Source organism: Colossoma macropomum, unplaced genomic scaffold (genome assembly GCF_904425465.1).
Source record: "Colossoma macropomum unplaced genomic scaffold, Colossoma_macropomum, whole genome shotgun sequence".
NCBI lineage: Eukaryota > Metazoa > Chordata > Actinopteri > Characiformes > Serrasalmidae > Colossoma > Colossoma macropomum.
In genome coordinates this window covers 27403385-27413627 of record NW_023494789.1, presented here as the reverse complement: position 1 = coordinate 27413627, position 10243 = coordinate 27403385, and the positions used below count along the sequence as shown (strand labels likewise).

The window sequence follows — 10243 nt, the reverse complement described above, 5'->3', positions numbered from 1 at the left end:
CTAGGCTTTTCCTGAGCACTCCTTTTACTCTCAAGTATGATTAGATCACCTGTTTAAAATGTTTTTGAACATTTCATAACATTGCTCAAATTGTTCCTGTACTTTTTTCGGAACGTTTTGCAGGCATCAATTTCAGGATGAGTGTATATTTACAAAAACAATGAAGCCGATAAGATAGAACATTAAATATCATGTCTTTGTTCTGCTTTTGTTTAATCAGAGAAAAAAGTGCATTCACTAATCACTGCTTTCTGTCTTTATTCGCATTTCACATTATCTCCAAACGTTTTGGAATTAGGTTTGTATATACATTTGCCTTCATATCAACCAATTATGTTAATTTGCATTCTCGATCATTATATGATTAAGAACATGATCATGATATGATTCATTTTATATGATTATAAAATTTTTGATGAACATACATCAAAATGTTAATAAAATTCTCTATGTTCTTATGGTAGGTAACACTTCTGTGTTGTCATCAATAAACTGACCAGTGCTGAATAGCTGCTGTTTCTTATTGGGTTCCTCTAGAAATTTATATTAGTATATATCATGTTCATAAGGCTATGTTATCTAACGTGCTAACACGCCAGCGGTGACAGCTTTGCCTTAGTTGGCTAAAGAAAACTGACGTTAGCCAGCACGTTAGCTAGCGCGCTGGTCCGCAATTAGCATGATAGCACGTTAGCTCGGGCTTAGCGCGATAGGACAAACAACATGATACCATACTATGGTAAACCGTGGTAGAGATACCATAGCGACCATGTCGTAGTTGTCTTTCTGACAAAACTTCAGCAGCAGGGGTGCCAGACAACCCATTAATTAGCCATAAATTAATGTTTCCTCAATGATGGTAAAATTCTGTAAAATTATACTCAATTTAATTTCTTAGAAGCTATGCCTTTTACTATAATTCATCAGTTTCCTTAGTTCAAGTAGTCATTGGCATACAGTATTTTACCATAATGATAACAATAACGACCACTTAATGTGTGTAAAATAAAGTGATGGTTTGTTTTTGTGAACTGACATATTTCTGTAAATTAACAGCAGCAGCGATAAAATACAGTATATGTATGGTTTATTTATCAAAAAACAGGTATTGTGAAATTTACAGTGAAAATACCTTTTTTTTTACGATGTAGATGCCTTTAGAAGTCTTTAGACGTTTGCTTTAACATTTTCACAAAGCTCATTTCAGCCTTTGTGGTAAAGGAGCAATATAATTACAAATTCATGGAAAACGAACTACATTTTTAAAATTTGTTTTGGCTTTGGAGTAGAAATTGACATACCATACGGGACAGAGTCTCGTATTTAAACGTCTCCAGTTACATCTTTTAACTGCAACTGGAGCTTCACATTTAAACACTGATAATGAACTGAGCTTGAGGCAACGGTAGATAGCAACAGCTGCTAGGCAGTGATTGGAGAACTATGAAAATTATCTTCATAAAATGGCTTAATAAATACTATTTCCATATTTGATTGGATAGGCCTGTGATCAGTCTGTGTGGTCACACCCCTGGTTTGTCTGCAATATTCATAAAGACTGCATTCCTCCTCTTCCATTCCTCAAAGGTGGTCAGACCAGAGACACAGCTCAGTTCAGCCTCCACTCCCACTGTGCTTTGCCAGGAAACTGTAAATGACTTTTTTCCTAATAATTTTCTTAGAGTAAAAGTTTAAAAACAATTTCAGATCATACTAACCAGAACACTGCAGCCAAGTCCTATAACTATACAAATTATACAGCTTCCTGGCTGGGTCCCCCTCTTAGAGTGGACGCCTCATTTGCTGCCTCCAGGGCGCAGTAATTTCACTAAACTAAGGATGTTAAAGAAGATCAAACTTTGAGACTGAAAGTCTGAGTAACAGAAGGTTTTGGTATTAAAAGACCAGGCAAGCAGTTACAGAGCACAGTAAATTTGGAAAATTAGCTCTACTGTAACTTAAAGTAGCTCAGTATTAAACTGTCCTTTGCTGCTGCTTCCAGACCAAACCAGCTAGCCAGGCTAACTCACATAGCACAACAAACCTTGCATAACCTCTGATAATTCCGACTTGTCTTTGTCCGGAAAACATTTTTATTTAATAAAATTTGCTCTTTAGAATAGCATTTAGCTCCATTACACAGTCCAAAAATTGACAATTCAAAGTTTACTGTCCGTCACTGCGCACCACTTTACAAGCTTCCTCAAGGACGGGGCATGTACAAACTGGAACTGTCCAATCATCAGCCTCCATCGTCCTGCTCTCACACTCTATTGGACAATCTCAAGACTTGTCAAAATAAAAGAACGACGTCTATTCTGCCCGTTAAAGTGCCGTAGTGCTCGTGCCTGTTAGCTCGGCAGATAGATAACAGGTTCTTCCAATGAATTCCAAGAGGCCAAATTTTAATGATAGTAATGTTTACTCAGATGAAGCACTATAAAAAAGTTACAGGTTGAACTACGGCAACTCTAAAGGTACAAACTTAATACAAACTGCTATAACAAATGACCACTAGATGTCGCTCGTGGGCAACAGGCAGCACAACATCATTAAATAGAAAATGCACAATTTATCATAAAACTGATACAAGAATTTATTTATTATTTACATTTATTTAAAGATCGCAGATACATTAAGGCATTAAACATAAATGCAGTTTGTGAGGCCAACCTCCCCTGGATCAGCTCAGGCACGTTTCACGTTTCTTAAATCCTACATCGGTCTGAACAAACTAATGCAAAGTATCTGATGGAAAATAAAACAGATAATAAAATGAAACAGTGATTTTATAGCCCTTCATAGATCAGCCAGTACCAAAACATCAGCACAATGCATTTTCTGAAAATGCTTACTAGTTTCAACACCTCCTTCATAACGGTAAATATTAAATACCTTTACAGCTTTATACATTTCAGCTGGTCTAGACTATACTGGATCTAGTTTATGTGCAAGGAACCCATAAGTAAGCCAGACCAAAATAAAGCCTGTGAAGAGAAACCCTGAGGAACAGCAGACTGCACTGAAGGCTCTTCATTTCATGCACATGGTGCACAACATGGAAAAAAACTTCAGCACAGCATCTCTAGTGAAAAAAAGGGAAAGAATAATTATAATGTATCCATCTTCATTCATTAGTCAAACAATAACACTTTGTAAGTGCTCATGAAACTACATAAAAAGCAAATCAAAATATTAAATGATAGTTGGAATTGAACACACCTTGCAAATGGAATGTATGAGAGGCCATACCTGTAATCAGGAGTAAAATATAATTGCAAAGCAGTTAATACTAATAAAATCAGCAGCTCTCAAGTACAGCATTTACTGGGGTAACCAACATGCTAAATGTCATAAGGCAAGTTTTCATAAAGGTCTTACCATGCAAATGCGATGACTTGCAAAATGACAAACAGCAAAGACAATGCAAATATCTTCCACTGTAAAAAACGGGACAGTAAAAAGTACAATTAAAATTGTTAGGACTAATCCTCCAGATAAAAAATTAAGCCATCGACATTTCAGATAAATTAAGATAGAATCCTCTCTAGTCTAGGACTAGGCTTAATCTGAGTCCAGTGGAGCACCCTGGGTTCTTACAAGCATTTATTGCTCGATTAATTTACTCACCCAAAATACTGCACACAGTGTAAGCACCAGGCATGTCTATGGAAATATTAAAATAAAAAAAGTGATTATTTTGTAACACTTGCATTGACAAACTGACTCATTCCTGATGTCACCAATTTTAGTGAGATTGAATAAAATGCTGTAATTTTTATTTGACGCGTAAACCTGAATACCATGGAATTTAATGAGTTTGCTAAATAATGCAGTTGCAGTAACTTTCCTCAAGAAAGAGCTGTATTACATCTCAGTCTTCACACTCTATGGATAGTCTTGGGCCAATCTTCTTATTACAGACTCAGAGTACTCAGTCCTAAAGTAATCACTTTGTGTATGACAACTTAACAACCTCTAGACTAATTTAGCAATATCAGAGGTAAATCTTAACTTACTCCCTCACCTCACATTCAGTGAGTGTTCAAATCAAAATTGTTTGTTTGATTACTTGATCATTTGATGAAACAACTACATCATATATGAATATAATGGCAAGCTTAATTTAAAAAAATTGAGTGAATGTTTTACACAAGGACAGGTTCAGACATATACCAGATACGAGTGCCGTTGCCTTGCAGCAAGAATGGCCTGGGTTTGATTCCCTGGCTGGGCGACCAGTGTCCTTTCTGTGTGGAGTTTGCATGTTCTCCCCATGTCTGCGCGGGTTTCCTCTTAATCGGCTTGGCTGCACGTCTTTGGAACGCTCGATTAGACATGCTAAATTGCCCCTTGGTATGAATGTGTGTGATTGTATTATGTGTGTATTACACGTGCCCTGCGTTGGACTGGCGACCTGTCCAGGGTGTTTCCTGCCTTTCGCCCAATGACCGCTGGGATAGGCAACAGCACCCCCGCGACCCAGAAGGATAAGTGGCCTATATGGTCTGTGTGTGGTCTTGAAGGATTCTTTGTAATTGGTGCTGATGGTGATGATTTACTCACTATCATGACAACTGTTGCAAAAGCTCTGGTTTTGTCACACATCCTCTTCAGCTGTTTCACTGGTCCCATCAGAAACATGGTGCTGTGGGCAAAGTCACATTTCATCAGTCTCTATTATTTCTAGTTAAAAGGAATTCCACTGATTTTTTTTTAAATTTTGGAATAACTGTAAGTCTTTCAAAGTCATTCAGAGTGGTTTGGTGCAAAGCGCTCCATTCTAGTGAAACTGTTTACAATGGTGGTGATAGGAACCAGACGTCTGAAGCGCTTAATGACTCTAAAAGCTACATCACAGGATGATATTGCATGAAATTCCAGAAATGTACTACTTGATGCCTGAGACATTGTTTTATGACAGTTTTGGGATAAAGTTTTGGCTAAAACATATAGTTTTTTGTTTTTATTTATGGTGGAGAGATGCATGCAGAGTACATGCACAGTAATAGTCCCCCTCCACACCCAGATTTAACACTGTTTTATCATTATCAACTGTACATATAAAAAGTCATTTTGTATAGTAAATAAAATGGCTATATTTGCGACTACTGGTTCCTATCACTATCACCGTTGTTGTGGTTGTAGGCTTGTAAGCTTAAGAGCTTCTCTACAATTAATCATTTAACATCAAAATAATCGAAATGACTTAATTTCCATCTTAGCAACTGAATTTTGCAGAATAAATTAGAAAAAAAATGGTGGAACTCAGCAGCCAATCAGCCCAGTCCGGTCCAGAATAATCATCTCTGGTAGGTAAATAAATGTGTGGAAATAAGTGTTAAAGTGATTCACCTGGCTAATGAGCAAATATTCCCAAATGTGTAAAACACAATAAAGAGAATCAGGCCTATCTTGGGGATGAACAGGCAGCACACTCCCTAAAGCACAGGAGAAATAAAAACTGTTTACATACTGAACAAGAATACATGTACATACTAATTTTAGCTCAGACAGACAGACAGCTTCACATTTCACGTGTTGGGCTGTGATATTCATAAAGACTGCATTCCTCCTCTTGCATTCCTCAAAGCTGGTCAGACCTGAGACACAGCTCAGTTCAGCCTCCACTCCCACTGAGCTCTGCTCCAGGAAGCTGAACATGACTTTTAACTTCTTTTCCGAACAGTTCTTTTAGTGTAAAAGTTTTAAAACCATATCAGATCATACTGACCAGAATGCTGCAGCCCACTCCGATGGCTAGACAAACTACGAAGCCTTTCACCCGGGTCCCCCATCCCAGAGTGGATGCTTCATTCGCTGCCTGACAGTGAGAGAGAGAGACCACCACAGATCCCGAATAAAGATCACACTCACTCAGAGCTTTAGGTAGAACAGCGTACCAACTCAATGGCGAATAAAGCCACAGTTGAAAAGTACAGACTAATAACGTCCATTAGTCCAGACAAACAGATGGAGATAAACACAGGATAATAACAAAGAAGGGAAACTAAGAAGGGAATCTCTTCACCTGGAGAATGTTACGGTTGTCATTGTTTCCTTCTCGACCATTCACAAAAGCCCTTAGTTTATCCATGGGCTTCCACTCTCACTGCTGAGGGAGTCCGGTGGAGGCTGGATTTGTTTGAGTTTGTCAGTGAAGAGCTCTCTCGGGTCCACCGGCAGGTGAATCTTCCCACAAAAACTTCACCTGAAAACACCGCAAAGGGTCGTTTCTCATATACATAGCGCCACACGGTGGTGACTGTCGTGTTTCACAAGTGGTTCACCGTTAGCACACGCAGGGACGCGGAAAGGTGTTTTAAGTCGGTGGTGCTGAACTTTTAAGCGGCGTATATGTGACGTGACCGGTGACGTCACGCAGAATTATTGATTGATTGATTGATTGTTTGAATGATTGATCGCTACAATGAGGTCTGAGATAACAATATATAAATATAGCCTGACACGCATCAAGTCGCTGACGCACACCATCTCTCTGCTCTCTCGTTCTGGACGAGCTTTATGTAAATGAACTGAGCGACGACCAATCAGGTTGTTGATATGTGGAGCGGTAATCGATTGTCACGCCAATAGGCACGCGGTGAGCTTAAACACGAAACGAAGAGATAGGGAGATATAACGGTTGATAAAACGATTTTATAATGATAGATTATTATTTTTGAGTTTGAAAAACAATAAAATGCTGCTTTGGGGTTCAGAACTGGCCTGTAACTCTACATAGACGTTCTCTCTTCGCAGCTCAACCTGCGTGTGTTTGAGAAACACGGCCCCTAACCGGCCAGCAGTGTTCAGCTCACTGTACTGAAAATACGGCGTTCACTTAAACAAAGCACGAAAACTGCAGGCTTTGAAAATCTAAAAATACAAACTCCGCTCTAAAACAAGCTGATTATTACTATTAGTTTGAACAGTGACAGTCCTCAGCTATAGTGCACACTTTCGCGTCTGTGTGCACTATAGTGCTGTCCTGCACATTTTAGTGATTTCCTGCTTTAGCACACCCACTTTAACTCAATAATAGGCTATTAGTGAGCTGATTAGTTAGATCAGGTGTATTGGAGGCAGGGAAAACACTAAAAAACGCAGGCTAGTGGGCCTCCTGGACCAGGGTTGAGAAACACTGCACTATAGGACCCTTGGACTCTGTCACCACCAAAAAAATCTGAGTCATTGAGTTTCTCTACAACTCCACATCAGACCACCCAGGGAGGCTTAGTTTACATTTCAAAAACTGAATCAAGCAGCATTTCTGGAAAGATTATTAAAAGCATTTCCACTTCCAGAAACGTGTTTGTATATAATATTTAAAGACTCTGTCCCTCAGTTTGGTGATTTCTTGCACTGATATACCTATTAAGCTGGTTATTGAAGGAGAATTCCAACGATTTTTCAAAATTTTTGCATAGTTCTGTTGTTGCAAAGTAAAAAAAAGTCATTCAGCATGCTTTGATGTAAAATGGATTGTTGTAGAAAACCTTACAGATTTAGATTTCTTTACAGTGGTTGTGATAGAAACCGGGGTAACAACATCTACAAGACAAATATAGACATTTTATTTATAATTCAAAACCACCAATGAACCTGCAAGTCTTCTAAGTTTTATATGTAATGCTTATGATGTTAAAATCTGAAAAAATAAGTTTTCTTTTGGGATTCTTTTGCCATACAATGCCATGCATGTACCCCTTCCACTATGAACAGATAAAAATAAATGGATTAACAAGATGTTTTAGGCCAAAACTAATATCAGGGATTATAACCATTTCATGTAATAACTTTCTGTAAGGGAGCTTTTAATCATGTAGAAAATTAAAAAAAAGAGTTCCCCTTTAACATGAATCAGGCATGTTAGAGCAGGAAAATCACCAAACTGTTTTAGACTCCAGCCTTCAGGACCAGTGTAATGCTAAAGTCTAGTATGTCCTCGAAGAGCAGAGGCCTTGCAACAAAATGTAACATTCAGTTTGGGGCAAATACGATGGCACCTTAAGTACACGCCTCTAAAAAATATCATGCATTGAATTTAATTCATTCAAATATACGAACCTCATTTGCAGGCAAATATACTTATTTACAAAAGAAAGTAAATGAATAGGCAGAATTGTGTTGATGTAATGTATTTTATCATTGCTAAAGCAGAATTCCATCTTTCTACATAATTCAATAAATAAAATCATTCAGATTTGTTTCATGTGAAACCAGGGGTCACAATGTCTACAATGCAAATACAGCCAATGTATTTAATATCCAAAACAACTTTTTTGGGGGGGACTATTTTGCCCTATAACACCCTGCAAGTACTTCTCCACTATGAATGGATTTTTAGATACTAGTTTAAGGCCAAAAGCTTATTTCAAAACTTGTAAAACAATGTCTCAGACGTCATGATATTAGCAATTTCATATAATGTCAATGTGTGCTGTAGATTTTAGAAGCATTAAATGATTTGGACGTCTGGTTCCCATTATCACCAATGTAAACAATTCTGGCTTGGCAAATTTCTTCAGAAAGGAACATTTCACATTAAACTGCTCTAAATGACTTCGTTTACACCTTAGCCACAATTATTTATGCAGAAAGTTTATAAACTTGATAGAATTCCCCTTTAAGTGCCATCAAGTTGGTTTCCACTCCTGGTAACCATGTGGACAGTGTTTCTCCAGAATATCCTGTCTGCTGTTTGGGTCTTTAAGCTTCTTAATGATGATGATTCCTCGATTGTCTCCATCCATCTTTTTGCTGGCTGCCCTCTTTCTTGTTACTTTCAACTGTACATTTTAAGATCTTTTCCAGCGCCTCCATTCTTGTTCTGTGGAAATGCTGTGCTCATTGAATCAAGAAGATTAAATGCTTTCCTTTTTCTCAGTGTAGGAGTTGGTCTGCACAGCGGCAGATTTTTTCAGACACACACTGCAAACCTCTTGATCCACTTCTTTTCAAACTTACTCCAGTAAATTGAGACCTGGGATTGCGCAGGACACTGAAGTAATCTGAAGACACTGTCTGGTTTTGGTTCTTGCTTGGAGTTCATGTTCTTTAATGAGTGAAACAGTATGGTCTTGTACTGCTGTAGTCCATGTCATTATCAAGGATCAGTATGTTGTATGTTTAGGAATGCCTTTCTGCACACCACTGCTGTAAAGAGCTCTTACTCTTTGGTCCTCTGTGTTGACCATTTTCCTTTTGCCTCTCATTGACACAATGTTTTTTCACCCGCAGCACTGTTGCTCCATAAACTCTTTAATCCTCAAACTTGCAAGAAGCCTGCAGTTTCTAAAAGGTTGGGACAATTATATTCACATAAAGTTCAGACAGATCATATGATATGTGTAATAATTACAGTACCATAATGTTTGGTCCAGCAACAACTAAGCCACCATGGCTGCGTCCAAACTCCCATACTAGCATAATACCTAGTAATTAGTACACCACCATTAGCAGTGTGTTTGTTAGTATAGTGTGTATAGTAAAGTAGTATGTGGTTTTGGATGCAGTCCATGTCCGCATGGTGTTTTATATATTGAGTTGCGGCCAAATTTGGAGGCGTGTGTGATTTGCATTAATGAGCAGGTGTTACTAATAGAAAAAAATCGAAGTATTTTCACATCTTTTTAAGACCTCAACACTGTTTCCACAGCAAAACAAAGCACATCAACTCAAATGTGGCATTAATGTCTATTTTATTCCAACAGATTAGTTTAAAATCAAACACAGACGTACGATTTGGAATTTGCATGATTTTTGCACAGCCTTTTTAGGGTATTTGACTTTGCAGTCACTTTATGACCAACATTATAGAACTGAATACTTACAACAGTAAAAAATAAGAGATTTTATTACCTTTATTACCTTTTTATAACTAAAGAGTTATGCTCCTGATATTTTCTCCATGGCCATTGAGAATATGTCAGGAACAGACACTGGCATGTTAAGGAGGCTGATTAATGGAGAGCGTTAGTGTTTTTTTAATACTGATTTGCTGCTGGCGTCACCCATTTGATAAATACAGCGAATAGCTCTACTCACAATCCATTTTCACACTCGACATGTTTTCATCAACACAGCTACTACAAAATATCAAGTTATCAAAGACAATGTTTAATAATAGAGATCTGTTTCTTGGATAAACTAATACATCACATGCATGATAAAAAAGATCCAAAAAGATCAAATACATACATAATACTTATGATAAATATAAAAGAGCAATTTCAAAATG

The 10243-nt window shown here is 37.8% G+C and overlaps 1 protein-coding gene across 1 annotated transcript; it reads right to left on the bottom strand.

The window, feature by feature from the left end:
- Window positions 1-2622: 2622 nt before the first annotated feature.
- On the bottom strand, window positions 2623-6299 carry sft2d2a (SFT2 domain containing 2a). The gene is made up of 8 exons (XM_036569571.1): window positions 6032-6299; window positions 5735-5824; window positions 5356-5441; window positions 4567-4648; window positions 3631-3666; window positions 3382-3440; window positions 3223-3252; window positions 2623-3085 (listed from the first exon to the last, which is right to left on the bottom strand). The coding sequence occupies exons 1-8, from the start codon at window positions 6095-6097 to the stop codon at window positions 3034-3036; spliced, it is 501 nt and encodes a 166-aa protein (XP_036425464.1). The 5' UTR covers window positions 6098-6299; the 3' UTR covers window positions 2623-3033.
- Window positions 6300-10243: the final 3944 nt, after the last annotated feature.

What these genes read in the sequence shown, in the direction of transcription:
- sft2d2a (XM_036569571.1), bottom strand. Translation starts at nt 6,097, where the DNA reads ATGGATAAACTAAGGGCTTTTGTGAATGGTCGAGAAGGAAACAATGAC. An exon ending in ACAACCGTAACATTCTCCAG is followed by an intron (nt 5,825 to 6,031) that starts GTGAAGAGATTC and finishes TCTCACTGTCAG; the next exon opens with GCAGCGAATGAAGCATCCAC. An exon ending in CAAGTCATCGCATTTGCATG is followed by an intron (nt 3,253 to 3,381) that starts GTAAGACCTTTA and finishes TCCTGATTACAG; the next exon opens with GTATGGCCTCTCATACATTC.